This window comes from Haliaeetus albicilla, chromosome 7 (genome assembly GCF_947461875.1).
Source record: "Haliaeetus albicilla chromosome 7, bHalAlb1.1, whole genome shotgun sequence".
NCBI classification, from domain to species: domain Eukaryota; kingdom Metazoa; phylum Chordata; class Aves; order Accipitriformes; family Accipitridae; genus Haliaeetus; species Haliaeetus albicilla.
This window is the reverse complement of record NC_091489.1, coordinates 24,072,456-24,090,021: the sequence shown is the minus strand read 5'-3', so window position 1 is coordinate 24,090,021 and position 17,566 is coordinate 24,072,456. Positions and strand designations below refer to the sequence as shown.

At 40.6% G+C, this 17,566-nt stretch overlaps 1 protein-coding gene and 1 long non-coding RNA gene across 6 annotated transcripts in view; one reads left to right on the top strand and one right to left on the bottom strand.

Moving 5' to 3' along the window:
* Positions 1 to 14,609: 14,609 nt before the first annotated feature.
* On the bottom strand, positions 14,610 to 16,339 carry LOC138686098 (uncharacterized). Its single transcript, XR_011325426.1, has 2 exons — positions 16,242 to 16,339; positions 14,610 to 16,022 (listed from the first exon to the last, which is right to left on the bottom strand). It is a non-coding gene; the product is annotated as an uncharacterized lncRNA (long non-coding RNA).
* Positions 16,340 to 16,409: 70 nt separating this feature from the next.
* The window catches only part of AKAP7 (A-kinase anchoring protein 7), a 90,049-nt gene continuing 88,892 nt past the window's right edge, over positions 16,410 to 17,566 (top strand). For all 5 annotated transcript variants that reach the window (XM_069787324.1, XM_069787322.1, XM_069787323.1 and 2 more), the window contains exon 1: positions 16,410 to 16,734. In XM_069787324.1, coding sequence (XP_069643425.1) covers positions 16,542 to 16,734 — 193 coding nt within the window. In that variant the 5' untranslated portion in view covers positions 16,410 to 16,541. The remainder of the gene's footprint in view (positions 16,735 to 17,566) is intronic.

Below are 17,566 nucleotides of genomic sequence, written 5' to 3'. Positions count from 1 at the left end.
ATAGCTGTACAGTCTTCAGCTCTAACACTAATTTCACTATGGACAAATTGCTGCTATTCCTGTATAATATATTTTCTCCTTCTCTAGGTACTCTGGTGGCTTGCCATACTTTATGTACCATATTTTGCAAACAGACTTAAAATAGAGCCAAAAAAATTATGTCTTTCTCTCCTAATGTGGATGAAATTGTAAGTTTCCTCTTTGGTCCATTTTATTTTTTTTACTAGGATTGTAACTACTGTGAAGGCAGGAAAGTTTCATGGTCTGTGAATCTCTGGACTACTTCCACCAGAGTGTCTGGAGATTTTACCTGTCTCTCTCTTCTCCCCTCCCCGCTCCATCAGTTGGTTGTTTTATGGAGCACAACTGTCATGGAAAGCTGACCTCATAAAGAAAAAATATATCCAGGACAACCTTCATGCAGTAATGACAGTACTGAACTGTATTCTCTACTCTCTGAAAAATGTAAAGGTTTAGTACAGGGATGCTGTATCTGTGGAAGCAAAACCAGTAACACCTATTGAAGCTATTATCTTTATTGAAGCATTTTTTTCTGTTGACTTGAAGCAGTCTTGGAGAGGCTTCTGTAGCTTGCATCTCTGTTGAATTTTGTACTAGATGCAGCATTTACCAGTGTTTCTGAGGAAATTTCTAGGCAAACTGAACTGTAAATTGGCTATATGTATGACTGTGGCATACTCTAAGAAATCACATGCTTCTCTAGAGAAGTAGCAGGAACACTACACAACAAGCACAAAACCTCTTACGATTTAAATGTGAACAGACTATGTATCTTTGCCGTGTGAGCTCAATAATCCAAACTTCCCTCAGGCAAGCTGCCTGTGTGTCTAAACAGCACACATCTGTTCTTTTCCACCACTTGTTTACATGCTCTTCCCCTCCATGTGCCTGCACCATTCTCATTTTAAAGACATTCCTTAATGCTTTGTTTATTTCCCACATATATTTCACAACTGCATGCTGTAACAGTAGTGTGTGTTGAGTGCTGGTTTTATACAATTTATGACCCAGTGTTTGTTTTTTTTATTATATCAGTGTGCATTAAGAATAACTCCATGAAGTCATTCAAGGTTAAAATCAGGCTTTCTGGCTTCAGGCTGGCTGGGCAGCATCGCGAAATACCACATTGCATGGTAATGTAACTAATGAATCTACAATGATACATACTATAATACAGAGTAAGGGATTTAGGATAGGAGAAAAAAATCTAATTAAAATTAGCAATTCAATAGTAGCATTCAAAACATTAATATATTTTTACTAAGCATAGTAAGAGGAAAACTACACATTGAATTAAGAATTTGCATTATTATTTTTTAAATAATGATTTTATCTTTAGTTTTCTGTTCTCAGGTGTTGAACAGCCTGATTTTCAGAAAAGCTGAGCAAATATTTGTTCAGTAGTGCTGAAAAAGTAATCCTGAAAAGGTAGATTCTATGAAGTCCATCATCTTTGCAACATTAGTACAATGTTGTACAAACATTAAGACAATGAAGATGCTCGTTTTACCCTAAGGATGCAGTAAAACATTGCTGCTGTTTGAAAATTGTTGCTAGAGCAGCCCAGTTCTGAGAAGTGGCTTACAAACCTTTTTGTTTAACATTATTTTGTGTTTTCTCTTTACTATTTAAAGTGTTCCACAATTAATAACCCAGATAGGCTGAAGTGAGTTGTTTGTTCCTCTACTGAAATGACAATTGGTGCTACCAAAACAAAGCACTCAGCACAGGACTTGTTTACATGTTTAGTCTGCTTGCTTATCATATTTGAGCACTGATTAGTGCTGCCTCAGTCTCTTTTTTCCAGAGCCTCTAGCTGCCAGCCTGGAGTAGAGCCTACAGTGTGGGTTTTTATAAAAGGCTTAACAATAAAAGTAAAATTCACAGAGAAATATTTTCCCTTTTTTGATGTAGAAATTGCAGCAATAAAGCATATGAAAAAATCTATGACATTAGGAATGGGCACATCTGACATTTCATTCCTATAAAGTGCGCCCACAGATTAACAATGCATCATTCAGAAAGGAAACCAAGTGTTTTCAAGGTAGAAACACAAACCAAAAAGTATTCCTGTACATAAATCGATATTGCTGTAGGAAAAAAGGTTTCTGCTGATTAATCTGTTGGAATTACAAAATCTTAAAATTGGCAGAACAGTAGATCGGTATGGAATTAAAAATCAAACCCTAAGGAACTCATTGAGATAATTATTCTGCTGCTTAGGCTTTTTTTTTAATTTTCTTTGTAAAGTAACTTAGCAATGCATATCTCTCTCCTGTTTGTGATGGCTATAAAGAAGCAAAAATATTTTTTTAGGTGTGTATAAATACTATTGCATAATGCCATGTTGATCTCTGATCATTGTAAAAGCAATTATTTCCTTTGGACACATCCCTCTGTTCATTAGCACTGAATGGTATTTATCAGTCTTTTTCCTGTTTAGATAATTTGTTCAGTGTTGATATATTTAAAAACATTCAATTGGTTGGAATAGTATCTGCAGCTTCCCATCAAAAGAGTGATGGCAGTAGCTGTGGGTCTAAATCTCAAAGCACCACTCTGTAGACTTCCTAAGTGATTAGTACAGAGTATTATCGCTCTCCACCATCTGGCTATCTAATATGGAAACGATATTAAAGGAATCAGAAGACCTATACAGGCTTCGACACTTTGGGCATACAGTATTTCACAGCAAAACTGTGGAAGCTGCGTTTAAAACAACAAAAGATATGCTTAAACATAAAAGAATTATTTCTATTTACAGAGAAGATACACGTCTGTCCTCCCTCATTTTAATTACTTGCAAGTATATAAAGCCATACATATGTATACCGAGATAATACAGCTTAGCACATATACACAGGTTGCATGTTTAGCATGCTAGGAGTGAAATCTGTTTAAATTAAGAGTCTCATTCTGGTTTTGATGTCACTACAATTAGTTGATGTGTTGGATGGATTCTGAGGCTTTGATTCATCTATGCTTTAAAGGTTTTGAAGTTAAATGCTTTGGATAAGGCGGAATTAAAGAATCATCAGAAATTTATGTGTTAAAGCCTCACAATTCAATACATAAAAACTCTTGTAATTCAGTGTACTGTATATCTTTGTGTATAAAAATATCCCTTTATAAGGAAGAACAAAAGATACGCTTCTCTACTCCAGGAACATTACATGGAATAAAGAGCCTCTGAAAACCTCCAAAGCACAGAATGCAAGCCTGTGCTGCCAGACAAAAGTGAAAGCCTATCCTGTTTTCTCTCTCCCTGATGTAGTTGCTGTGTCAGATGAGGGCATCAGGGCAGATTCAAAAGTCAGAATGAAGAAAAGAGAAACAGTGCAGAGAGAAGTGTGGTGAATTCAGTCCTACGAACACCTAGGTTTTCCCTGTGCAAGCCCAGCTTTAGGCTTTTTAATTAGTTTGTTTGTTTTGCAGAAGTGCAGATAAAGGCAGTAATTAAAAATGGGCTATCAGATTCCACTCATTCATAGGTGTTGTGCTCCGGGGTATTAGGAGCCCTGTATCCGGTAAAGAGGAAAGCAGAAAAAAGGGAGGTCTTTTCTCCTGTTTCCTTCAAGCAGTTTAGGAAGCTATTTCTTTACTTCTTTTTAATAGTTTTATTTTTACCTCATAATGAAAATCAAACAAGTTCTCTGCATTGCCAGAGAATCCTGAGCTAGTGGGCTTTTAACTGCGCTTATGTCAGAAAAGTTCAGTAGCTGTTAATGAGGAAACAACAAATGTTTTGCTGAGCAGCACAACTACTAGAGTCTGGTTTGGTGAAGATCTGTGTCTTTTGGTCCTGAAATCTCCTTTCCCACTGCAGTGATCTCAGGTCCTCCACTGTCTTCCGTGGCACCTGCCCTAGACAAAAGAAAGCGTGGACTGCAGCTAACCTGGAGAAAGGACAGTAGCGGAGCTGAGCCTACCTTTCCCTTTGCTAAAGAATTGTTTTCCTTTCTCTTCTAGCTAACTGTGGGGATTTTTTACAAAGCTTGTAAGACGTTAATTGTCTTTAAGATCACTGTCCTCTCACACATATGGCTGAAATTGGTCACTGACTTCAAAAGCTAAAGGGCAATGGCTGACAGCAGTCACATGCGCCTTAGGAAAGTCAGCTATCAAATCACTTCCAATATGTTTTTTTATATTTTATATTCTCAGTACTTTTGACCACAGTTCTCTGATCATTAGTTATGTTGTCCATGATAGCCAGAGAGTGTAATAAGTAAAAACCCAACAAGCACCATCTTCTTACCCAAAATTTCAACTTCTCTTTCTTCTCCATATATCATGAAAAGAACATAGCATCTTTTCCCACTGTGTATAAGCTACTTTACACATGAAGTCTGCAGATCCATGTAGCGCTGCTTTTGGCAGCAAAACCAGCTCAAGTCAAGTCGATGAGCTCTGTTCTGCTGCTCCCGATCTGATCAAATCTGCATTGTGCTTTGCATCTACATCAGTTCTGTGAACAGAGCTGTCTGTGGACCCTAGGGTAAGGTGGCTTGCTAAAATCACCGGCACTAGAAAAAAACCCAAATTAAATTTTTTAAGGTATTGTTAATCCAAATTTTTCCAATGTTCTCATTCTCATCTCTTCCACTTTAGTGGTGCAGGGGCAAATGTGCACAGCTGCAGTGGGGAAAGGAGCTAGGAGATGAGTCTTAAAGTGGATGTGCTACCAAAGGGGAATTAATTTTGAGTTAGCCCTGAAGTGTGAAAATCTGCCCTGACTCAAGATACTAGAAAGTTTGTCTTTTACTGCAGAGTGGATAGAATTTAATCTTGTGCAGCCACAGCACAAGGGCAAGAATCCAGGCCCTAACGACATCAGGAGTAAAATATCCCATGAATTCAACATCTTGGCACTGAATGAACTCCAATAGTTGTGACTCTGTGCTAGGGTAGCAGTAAAACCTGTGAAACATTATCAGTGGGTAGAATCTCCCCTGCCATTACAAATTCCAATCATAACTATGGAAAAAGAATTATTAAAGGACCAAAAGATAAAATTAATATTACTCCAGATTTAACTGTCCTGATCTTTTCAGAAATTAGTTAGGATACAAAAAACTTTTAATTCTACTGTGCCTACATTTACTTTCACAGTTTAGGCAAACATTTCATGCAAGTATTTAAACTTTCCTGGTGTGATTTTTTTTTTTAAATCAGTGTCAATTAATACAGATGGTGATCTGTTTTCGTAAAACTGGCATTAACAGTGCAGCCAGAGATACGAACATCAGAGATGTAAATGGTTTGGCAGTATTAAAAATATGATTTTCAGATACATAAGAAAAAAATCAGGTGCTGGCAGGATACACAAGGAGAGAGAAAAAGAATTGTCAGCCTCTGTGCACAGTGTTCAGCCAGTTCCTAATGACCTTCCATGTGCTGGTTCATAATGTACAGGACCTGCTCATGAAGTCCTAATTCTGGCAAAAATTCCTTTTCACTGAGTAAGGAGAGTAAAGCAACCCTGACAGTGAACACTCAGTAACAAGGCATGTAAGAACTAGCACAAGATAGGTTTTGGTAAGGAAAAATACATTAAATACATTTTCCAAACAACTTATTTAGATAACTATATCTTCCACTTTATAACCAGATATTTCAATATAGTCAAGAAACTGTAATAAGCTAACCCACTTAAATGTATTTATGCTCAACTTTTACTCATTGTTAAGCATGTACAGTCTATGGCTGAAAGCAGGAACACAACAGCAACAGTGTTTTTTTTCTGGTCCTAAGGGGACAGTATTTTTGGCAGAAATTGCCCTGGTATTCCAAAAGCTACTGTCTCCTTTCAGTGTGCTAGTAGTCTCGTAGTAACTGTTTAGCAAGAAGCAGGGGGATTTAACCACCCTTTGCCAGCAAGAGGAGAATCACACACAAAAAATTCTGTGTCCAGCATAATCACAGTATGCATATACCCCTTTTGTCTGCACAGGACTTATTAAATGTTCTAGTGTCCTCATTGTAGAGAGGCAATAGACACATATCCTTTTTTATGATGTAAATCAGGGTAAGAATATAAAAATGCCACTTTCAAAAAGCAGATTTAAATAAAATATAAAGGACTTTATCATTCTTTAGATAATTCCTTCTGGTATAGATTGTATTACAGCTTTACATCCTGGATTTCCACCAACATAGATGTCATCTCATGTAATTAAACTGGATCACTTTCAACAGTATTGGATGCAATGAATCACTCAGAAATCAATATTAGGAAATACACTTGGAGGAAGGTAAACTTTTCAAGTAATAATAATATTATTAGATTCAGGAATAGGTGTTTGCACAAAGATGTGTCTTTTATGACATACAATTTACTGGAATTCTTATGGGTTCTTTTTGAAGTGATCTACTAGCAATTTAATATGAGATTTTAAAATAAAGTTTACGAAGGTATATCAGCTCTTTTGTCAAGGCTTGAACTGATGGTACTTATCACACAAACAAGAAGTTTTCTTGTACAGTTTTCATTAGACAGATTTTTGTTGGTGGTTTTTTTTTTTTAGTTTTAAAGCAGACAAGCTCCATCTGAGATAGGTAGCCTGGGATATATACAAGGGAGCCATAAGACAAGCATTAAACAGCTTAGAAGATTGTCTTAGTGCATTACTAGCTCAGCAGTTGTAAGGATTATTGTTGTTGTTGTTGTCTGGGATTTTTTTCTGGCAATATCATAGCAAATAACAGTTTAAAGGAGAACAACAAAGTAGTTTTGCTGGTGCTAACAGCAAATTTTTTCCAAACAGAAGGATCATAGGAAGAAACATGGATTCTGTGTCTGGACAGTACTAATGTAATGATGTACACAGATATTTGAACTGCTTCTGAATGAGTTAACATTGCACTGGAAGCAGAACAAATTCATTAGTGCAGTATTCTCTTTGGGCTGTTTACCTGGCTAAGAAGCACAATATATTCATCCAGATGTACAGCCACAGTAACACAGCTGTGTCTTTTCCAGTACCCAAGACAGGTTGTTAAGATCTGGACAGTGTTTCTCTTGAGCTATGCATGCACAACTGATAGCTCCTGTTTAGAAATTAAGTTACAAACATTTCAGAAAGAGAAATCAACCTTCACAGCATTAGCAAAAGATAATTAAGGCAGGCATCAACCATAAAAAATGAAAGTCATGACACCTAAATTGTTTGCTAAAATACAGAAGCTGTGGAGGAATAGATAAAGATATTAAAGATAGGTGACATTGCCAAAGTTGAAATTCTAGAAGAATTACCTTTCCAAAGACTTTTGAAATTACTGCATAGGGGAATTAAATTGTATTTGTCAAGGCCACAAAAAAGGATGTTTCAGTACTTGAGATGTAAGGTGAAGATCTGGACAAGAATTTCAACAATAAGCACTATAGGTTACATTGACAAGACTCTATCTTAGATAAAAAGTTAACTAATCTTATGACAGATTGAGAGAAAAGCTTTGAGAGGTTCGAGACAAACATAATGTCTATGTGACAGGTACTAACTGACGGGCAGGAAGCTGTGGCTCCTGGTGACTGAAGGAATATAGAGAGGGAGGACGAACTGTGTTTAGTGATGTTGCATGCAGGCCAAAAGCCACGGGCAGATTGACAGTCAAAGACAGGCTAAGATCTTAATTTGAAAAGAAGGAGACACATAAGAAAGAGAGAAAGACCTGGGAGTGATTTTGATAAAGATGGTAACTTGTGCTTTAGATGAAAGAGGATAAGAAGTGGAGGGTATATATACAGAAAGGGGTGAAGGAGTAAGACAAATCCTCCAAAGGCAATGCTGAAAAATGAGAGAATCAATGTTGTCATAAAAACCCAAGTGAGACAAGATTTCAGTGAGAGAAATCTGACCATATGATTTGAAAGATGTCAACTAGCCACTAAGAATAATGATGGAGTGTTGTTTCTGGGACTTGGGTCATTTGAGACTTGGGTGAAAACAGTTTCAGCTGTAAGGCAGAAACTGGACTGTAGAACATGCAATTTTAGAAAAATTTAGATGGCAAATGTAAACAGCGTATTGACTGAGCCTGGAGCTAAATGGGTAAGACACGTAACATCTAGAAAAGCAAGTACATACAGACTTATTATCAAAGGGACAAAGGCCCCTTAGGTTGCCAATTCTCATGGGAAGTCAGTGGGCTCTATCTAATCACACTCTCTTGCTCTGAAATCTCCCTAATTATCATTCTAATGACATAGATATGACAAATCAACTGTCATTAGTGGTACTTCCCATGAGTCTCCAGAGTTCTCCAAATACAGTACATAATTGGTAACATCTGCTGCAGATCCACACATAGATTTGACAAAAATGCAGCTCAACATTTCCTTTGGCAATTCAGTTTGCTTTTTCCCCTCTTTGTTCTTCTGCTGGTCCTGCTCCTCTTCAATTAAGGGAACAGGTCCTGGCCATATTACACCACTGCAGGAAAACATGACTTCTTTCACTGAATGCCCCTCAAGTAAGGGATCCTATTATTGCCTTCCTAGCCATCCCAAAAGCATAAAGAAACCTTTTTCTGGGTATGATTTCACCCTGTTTGAAAGTCTCTGTGCAGCTTACCTGTCTCAGCCAGCTTCTCTGTAGGGAAGGCTGTTCTTAGGATTGTAGAAACCGTTGTACCAAGACAGCAGAAAGACAACTATATGTCCCATAGTATTATTTGTCTGCTATTTTCAATTTGCCTGTTATTTGCAATTTTGATGCTTATCTGTTTTGCTCAATATAATGATGATGAAGTTTTTAGGACCCAGTGAAAATTAGAAAGAGAGCAGTCATGTCACAATGCAATGTTACATGGGAAGTTATCGTACCATTTGGTCAAAACTGAATGCAAGTATATCTGATACTGAAATATTTTGAACTGAGTATGAATTAGGTGTTAAAAAAATGCATTGATTCTCTGGCTGCCCACCAAAAGTAGAGTTCTTGACAGACTGCATTTTAATGTATGCCTGAGCTCCCTCCTTTCAGTGTTTCAAAACATGTGTAAGCCACCTTTCATGACTTTTAAGCTGTGGATTGATTTTCTTATATAGAAAATTCTACTCTTAAAATGAAAATCACCCAGAAACTGATTAAAAATAAAACTTTTTTCTCTCTTATAATGGGTACAAGTTCTTGTGGTAAGACCAAATAGCTGTTGTGATCAGACCAAATGAACTACTGTTCTTCTGGAGCCCTGGGGAGATGCTTTCCCCCACCCTCTCCTCACTTTGTACTAACTGTATTAAACATCTGTTAGTCCACTTTCACAAATACATGGTAATGGGCACATGCTGGCTTATGGAGACAGACTGGATGCCTGACAAAATGACCAAAATCTGGTCCTTTCAATAGGGGTGCTGAAAACACTGTTCTAACCTAGACTGAAAGTCAGATGTACCAGTGGAAATGTTATCATGGCTTAAGCCCAGCCAGCAACTAAGCACTACGCAGCCACTCACTCACTCCTCCCCTGCCTGCAGTGGGATGGGAAGGAGAATGGAAAACAAGTAAAACTTCTGGGTTGAGATAAGAACAGTTTAATAATTTAAATAAAAAATAAAATATAATAGTAATAATAATTGTAATGAAAGGGAAGATAACAAAAAGAGAGTGAAATATAACCCAAGAGAGACAAGTGATGCACAATGCAATTGCTCACCACCCGCTGACTGATGCTCAGCCAGGCCCCGAGCAGAAATCCACCCCTCCTGGCCTACTCCCCCCCAGTTTATAAACTGGGCATGACATCACATGGTATAGAATACCCCTTTGGCCAGTTTGGGTCAGCTGTCCTGGCTGTGTCCCCTCCCAACTTCTTGTGCCCCTCCAGCCTTCTTGCTGGCTGGGCGTGAGAAGCTGAAAAACCCTTGACTTAGTCTAAACACTACTTAGCAACAACTGAAAACATCAGTGTGTTATCAACATTATTCTCATACCAAATCCAAATGACAGCACTGTACCAGCTACTAGGAAGAAAATTAACTCTACCCTAGCTGAAACCAGGACAAATGTAAATGGTTTCCTCCCTTTCAGTTATTGCAGCATGTTTAGTGCTACTGTATGAGTGAATGTGAATTGAAAGTGGCTCAGCAAAAGCCTGCAGGACTGAATAAGAACTGTAAGAGATTGACTATTAAAGACATAGCAATGTGCTAAGCTGGAGAACTAAAATCTGTCTCTTTCCCCATTAGCCAGAATGCATTTAAGTGTTTTTGTTTAATTGTATTTGTTTCCTTTTTCATGCTTTGTCATAATACTAGAATGCAGACAAGTTAAGTCTTTCACTTAATGTAAGTTAAAATAATGATTGTAAATAAGGGAGTTATAAATTGGTTCGTCCTTGTGACCTGATACATTAAAACTTTGAGCCTCAAGAAGAGGATCAGGAAACTCCACTGTCAGCAAAGAGATGGTGAATACCCTCAGAGCAATACATACAGACTGATCCAATAACTGTAAGACATTTCACTGACAGAAACTGGATGCCAGATCACATTGCTCCTGGTGTGAGTGGTGGCTAAAATGATGTTAGAACTGAGATGTCTCATTTCTGTTTAGGTCAGGGACCCTTTTCTCTTTCAAACAATAAGTTACTGTTTCCCTGAATAGCTCGTAAGAAAGGTATTTTGAACATCACTGGGTTTTTTTGTTTTATACTTCTGGTTAAATATAAACAGACATCTTAAGAGACTGCTGATGTGAAAGCAGTGGGTGGGATTTTTTGTGCAGTTAGGCCCAGTAACACCAGGGGTAAATCAATTTCAAAATTCATGTGAAACATAAAACAACACCGCTTAATTATTTCTTCCTAGGTAGGCTCTAACTTGGCAGAGTCCCAAAACCTACACTGCTTGAAGTTTTCTGAGCACTTGAGCTTTGCAGCATTAGCCATAGCCATCATCAGGTTCTTCCAACTGTATGAGGGTTAGTATAACATTTGAGAAAGGCTGTTTTGAGACAAGTCTTTCCAGTTAGACAGTAGATGTTGAATTTAATTGTCTGGGCTCCAAGAGGCTTTGCCAGAGCCTGAAATATTGGGCCAGAGCACAAAGTTTTTTCCTAATTCTGAGCCAGGAAATCACAAAATTCAGGCCTTGATCTATTTCACCGAACTTGAGCCTTCTAACCAACATGCCTAAGCAGGACACAAGCCTAGTTGTCCTGGCCATCTCTGTTGTCCGTGGAGAGAGGACAGCGTCTCTATAACAACTCTTACTATGTGAATTACAATTTCCCTCCGGAGAAGCCTCTGACTTTATTGACTAGTGAAGAATCCCAGGGCAGGTACATTCACATCTGAGGCTAAATGAGCAACTGGCTGAAGCTCTGGTAGCGCTTGTGAACTAATGTCTCAGCTGCTCTTAGGAAGAAAGGCAGGCACGCACCAGAAATGCATGTGGAGGTAAGAGTGATGATCTGAACTTCAGGAAGGACTGTACTGTGTTCTAGCAATAAGAAGCTTAGATTTGTTTCTTTTTAATTGGACTTTGTGCTCTGCAAATGTGCATGAAAGATCCTGCCCCTATTCCACAGACATCGTAACTTCACAAAAAGTCCATAGATAAAAGAGGAAAAGAGATACAAGGCCACACACGAAGCCTGCACAGTGGTGACAAACACAGGGCGTGTTTCTGCAATATCCGGAACTTGGGAAGGTAAGGAAGCCAGAGCTTAAAAAGAAGCTTGTGGCTGAAGGGAAAGACAGACAGAAGAGCAAGAGGGGAGAGGAGAGCAAGAAACACAACAGATAGGCAGCTGAGAATCAAGATTTTTCAGTTTAGTCAGTAAATACGTATTTCCACCACCCACATCTGGAATAATATGAATTTTGGATTCAGAACTGCATTCTTTACTTGCCTAAGACTCCCAGTAAAGTGTCTTTCGCTCAAGGAATGCAGGATCTAGCGTCTCAGCTGTATGACTTCTGCATGTAGTTGGCAATATTCACTGCATTCAAAATCAAACTGGTTTTTAATTGCAGGCAGTGTCTTCTTTTTAAATAAAACACTTTCCTTCCACTTTTCCCCTGTACATACTTTTCTAAAATCTCTATTTCAGTCAGAAAATAAGAACAGCTCAGGAAGCTGGAGATTCCAGATCAAATCTAACTTGACTTCTGGAGCTAAAAAAGTCCAGTGGGTTTAGTAAAGTTCCTAAAAGAGAAATGTTTTTTTTTATTTCAGTGTACAGTCTCTCACGTTGCAGATCTATGAAGGCTTCCTGTCAAACTGAATGGTGTCTTCACTTTGCAGACTGCCATTCGTAATGGTCTCCAGAACATGCAACTTTTTGCTCAAATCCAAATTATACGTATCAAGAATAAGAGAAACAAGATTGTAGTAATCAAAATAAATTAAAGTTATTTTCTATTTTATAGTTTTGTTTGTGTGTGTATAAATATTTGGTAAAAAGAAAGCTATCTACTCACATCACAAAATATGAAGTAGTAGAAGTATTCCATAATATTATTTGTATTCTAGTTACCCTATATTTTGGAAACTTAAGTTATGTATACCACATCATTTGATGGAATTTGTGCTTCTGAGACAAAGGTAAAGAAATTAATAGCTTCTTGTACTTGATGGTGGAGCAACATAGGGAAGACTGGTTTTGATGACTATAGAAGGATGACGTAACTCTGCTGCAGAATAAGGATTTACCTAGATGACTTCTGGTGGATTTTCTGTGCTGAGAAGTGAAAGAAAAATTAGATTAGGAAAGCATATTCTACCCCTGCTCCTTCAAGTATTTAAGAGGAAATATTAAAACTAGCCAATCAGATACAATTTGCAGGGCAAATGGATAAAGGAACTAGATCTAATAATTACTTTTTTTCAGGGAGCAAGGGTTGTAGGAGTTCAAGCTAGAGATTACGCCCTAATAATAACACCCAGTGCAGAGTCCCAGTTAGTAAAAAATGTCATGGAATGTAAGTTAGTGCAGATGTGCATCCAGCTGCTTCTGCCAAAACTCATCTGCCCTAGATGCAAGATTTTACATTTGTCTTTGTTGAATTTCATGTAGCAACCATCTGTTGTTCCACCTCTCCAGCCTGTTTGAGGTCCCCCTAAATGCTAGTCTGTGTGCAGGAACATGGAATGGGTCCCCAAGCATGCTGCTTGCTCAGGCAGAGAGAGATAGTCTCTGCCATCGTGCTGTCCTGCATCCACTTTCCCATTATCTACCACTACCTCTCTGTCAGAACATCTCTTCTAGCTCTTCCAGTTTTATTCCAGCTTAGGTCTGGTGGGAGTGCTTCTCCATCCTTCAATAACCTAGTTTAAAGCCCTCCTTATGAGGCTGGCAAGCCTGTTGGCAAAGACATTCATGCCCCACTTTGTTAGGTGAATCCTCTACCCAACAGTCATCATTCCTCAAAAAGCCTGGAGGAACCTGGAAGTGTCTGAAACAATACCTTGACATGAATAGCATTTGAGTGTCTATGGTGATCTTTAGCCAGTGTCCCTCATGACAGGTCGCTATCCAGAGGGTAGCAAGTGAAGAATTGCTGCTCTGGGTAATCAGTTAATTTTTCAGCTGATTCCCACTGTACTGCTCCCTCCTCCTGCAATGTAAATGAACTACCTGTGATCAACAGATCATGAAAATATCCATTTACATTATTCCTTTTCACATTAATCTTCATATTCATTCTAGATGTCAATCAAAGATAGTTTCTATTCATTAAATACAACTGATAGCACCTTCATGCACTTCTTCCTTTTATACCAGTTATTGTAGAAACTCTAGCCGATTTGCTTTCTGATCTTTGCATTAAATTACTTCATCTCAGGCACTCCTCTACCTCTCACTTTGCATTATCTGTAGTTCTGCAACTCACACTTCTCTTTGTTTCTCTAGCAAATTTTTTATTACTATCAGATCATGGTCTGTTCTTCACTTGTCAGAAAACAAGTTGCTGTATCAGCAGTCATGAAGCCTTGTTTTGTATCTGTTATGTTCTCCCTTCTTATCACAATAACCCAAGCTTCCCCTATAGTCCCCATGCCCTCTCATTACAATACCTTCAACTCCCTCGCACCTCCTACACAATATCCCAATGTCCCCTTCTGATATTTAGGCCTCCCTGTAACACATCCCATTCCTGCCCCTTTATTTCCTAACCTCCCACAGTGAGTCACACCCCAAATCTCATAGCTCCCCCATATCTCTTGCTTGACTAAGATAAGACATAATATGTATTGATCACATGTACCGTGACCTATTGTGTAATAAGCTGACCAGTACTCATGGCCAGACACTGCTTCGTGGAAAAACATATGCACAGCATTGTTTCTTCTTTGCCTCATTTGGGAGTTAAATGAGTCTCTCTTTTCTCCCAAACCACTCATTTTCAGGAAAGGTGTAGGAATATCATACCTCTGACTCCTCTTACTCTCTACTGAATTTGACTGAAGTTAGTGGGTGGATTAAGAGATGGTAAGGTGGGTGAGAGGCTAACAGGCACGGGCAGTGCGGTTGTATAAGCAAATACATTTGTAGAGCTGACTCTGCTTCCTCTTTCTGTTAGAGTCACTCAGCTGTCATTATGTAGTTGGTTTTTTTTTTTCTCAAAGGGACAACTGTATGGCTGAGAGGTTAATCAGAAACTCTCTTTAATAAAGGCAAGGCCACAGCAAATTGATAAAGTGCTGGCTTTAGCCCAAACGTAAGCAATAGTGAAAACCAGTTTCTGCCAGGCACCAGGCCAGTGACCTCTATGAAACTTGTGCAGTATTATTTCGTCAGGCAGAAAAATCACAACTTGTTACTTCAGCTTTCTAGTCCTCAATTGAACATTTGCCTCTAACACCACTTTTATGACTTGTAGGAACAATTCATGGTAACTGTTACCAGCTCCAGCTAAGGTGTTTTCAGTTTCTCACTTCCCCTCATGCTGGAGATAGTATATTCAGGCATGTCATGAACGCAAAGAATACATCTAAGTATTAGTGCCAGGCTAGTGGGTATTGGTTAGATACAATTTTAGGTCCACTAAAAATGCATTATGTTTTCAATTGTTAAGAGGACTATTAAATGCTAACTTATCTAAACATTGCATTGGACTCCCCTGTCAACTGTACAAACAGAAATTTTTTTCCTAGAGTTTTCTTGCTGAAGATTGCTGCAAAACACCTAATGAATTGACTTGGAGAAGTTTCAGACCCCAAACTGCATTTTAAATTCGTATTTTAAGAGAGACACTTGATACCAAAAGATTTTCTCCCAGTATTTGATCTATAATCAATGGAATCAAATTTTCATGGAAGTATCTTACTTGCCAATGCTAACAGGCTAGGAAGAGGTGGCCACTGATGTATTTAGTCTCCAAACAACAGCTGATAGTCAGATGAAATGCGTATAGTAAGAAAAACTGCCAGCAGCCTCATCCTAAAGCTTCTCTTGGATTCCACAGAACTTGGACTTCTGTGTCACATCCAGCCTTTGGTCTCCACAGGACTGTGCAGACCACATGAAAATACTGCGTGAAAGACAGTGAAGGCAAACACAGCACAAAATGGCTCAAAATACTGGTAAATATTTCCAAACAGATTTTATCTCCCACAAAGGGAGAGCACAGAGGAGCCAAATACAGAAATTGGCCTCATTTTTCACTCGTCTCTCAGCTTCTAACATCCGGCAGCCACACAGCTTCCTCCCTGTCATGACCATCCTGTTTTATTTATTTGCTTTTGCCATCTCTCTTTAAAAATGAAAGTAGGAATCTTTATATAAACAGCCAGCTCCCTCAGATCTGGTCTATATGCACAGACCGATCTGCAAAAGCACCAGGCGACATTTGGCTTGGCTTCTCCCACAGAACGCAGCGACAGGATACGGCTTCCAAGAGGCACCAAGTCTGGGTTTTTTTAAGCGGGAAAAGAGCTTCTCCCATTCCTCCCTTCAGAGAGGCAGCCTCTCCCGCTCATTCCCGAGGCCGATTCCCAACTGCTTGGCCGCAGCGGAGGCATTGGTGCCGTCGGTCAGAGGGGTCCGGGAGGGCTGCACAAAGGAAGGAGTTTAGAGCAAATTTAGAGCAAGACGATCTGTTCTCCCCCAGACCGCAGCTAAAGATGTTAATTATTGCTCCGCAGCCCTAAGCTACAACCGGTTATTTTGGGGAGACACCGGCCCAAACCACTCCCGTTAGTTGCAGCCCTTCTGTGGGACGAGCGCTCGGGCAGCGGCATTTCGTGAAAACACTGAGTGAAAGCAACGCACGCAAATGCGGATTTCACGTTTCGGGACACGCTGTCTAGGTGCTTTCACTCCGAACTGGACGCCTCAGCCGAACATTGCCATGACACGGCGTTAGGCGGCGAGGAGGACGGGCACGACTCGCCTCCCGCCATGCCCGGCGCGGAGCACGCTGGGAGCTGTAGTCCGGCGGGCGCACGGCCTCCCTCCGCCCCGCGCTCCCGCCGGTTGCCGCCGGCCTTTGCCCGAAGGCCGCGGCGGCTCCGCCGGATTCCCTCCGACCCGCTGTCTGCCGGCGGGCAGCCTTCCTCGCCCTAACCGGGCATGCAGCGGCTGCTGCGGCGGCTTCTCCCCGCGCTTTACTCGGCGCGGCCGGCGGCGGCCCGCGATCTCCTCCTCGCCCGGCGGGCTGTGCCCGCGCTCTCGCGCCTCATGGCGCTGCGGCCGGCGGCGGGAGCGGAGGGGGGCGATGGCGGCGGGGACCTGTCCCGCGCGGCCGGCGCGACAGCGGAGCACGGTGAGAAGGCGGCGGGGGGAAGACGGCAGGCGCCTGCGAGGCCCCGCGACCGCCTCCCCCGCCGGCTGCGGGCGCCTGCGGCCGCAGGCGCCCGCAGCCGGCGGGGGAGGCGGTCGCGGGGCCTCGCAGTCACCTCAGCGCTGGCCCGGCGCCCTCCGCTGCCGACGGGCAGGGTGTGGGTCTTGCTGGGGCGGGGGGGGGGGAGGCCCGTCGTTGCTGATGTCCGTTAGGCGTTAAAGCGGTCACGTCGGGCAGAGAGGCTGGGAAAACTCTAGCTTGTGCACACGTATTGAGAGATCAAATGGCAAAGAGGTGGGTTTCACAGGAGGCGTCGTGGAAGGTAGTAGGAGAAGATGATTCAACCTAATTGTGGGTTGTTGCTAAAAAGTCGTCTTGTCTTTTCTCCGCCTGCCCCTGCTCTCTCCCCAGGCCTTCAGTCAGTCAGTGTAAGCATCTGACCTGGCTGAATACTAAATCTACCATTTTTTTTCCCCAGGGTTTGGTTTTTGTGTTTGGTTGTTGGTTTTTTTTTAAGCTTTTTCAGTTCCCTGGCTGTGTAAACACTAGTGCTAGCCCTGGAGGTTCAAAATGCCTGGAGAGTAAGACCATCTATTTCTACAGCAGCTTTCAGTTAAATTGTCTCCAAAGGATTAATTTGTCATTAAACATATGAACATAAGCATATTAAACATATTAACATGAACATATTAAACAGGGAACAGTGCCTGGAGACCTAATCTCACTGTGATCTGTGATGTGTAGGTGTCAAATAATAGAAGATTATTCTATCTGAAACTATAATCTGAGTATGGAGAGAAGAGGGCTGGGAACA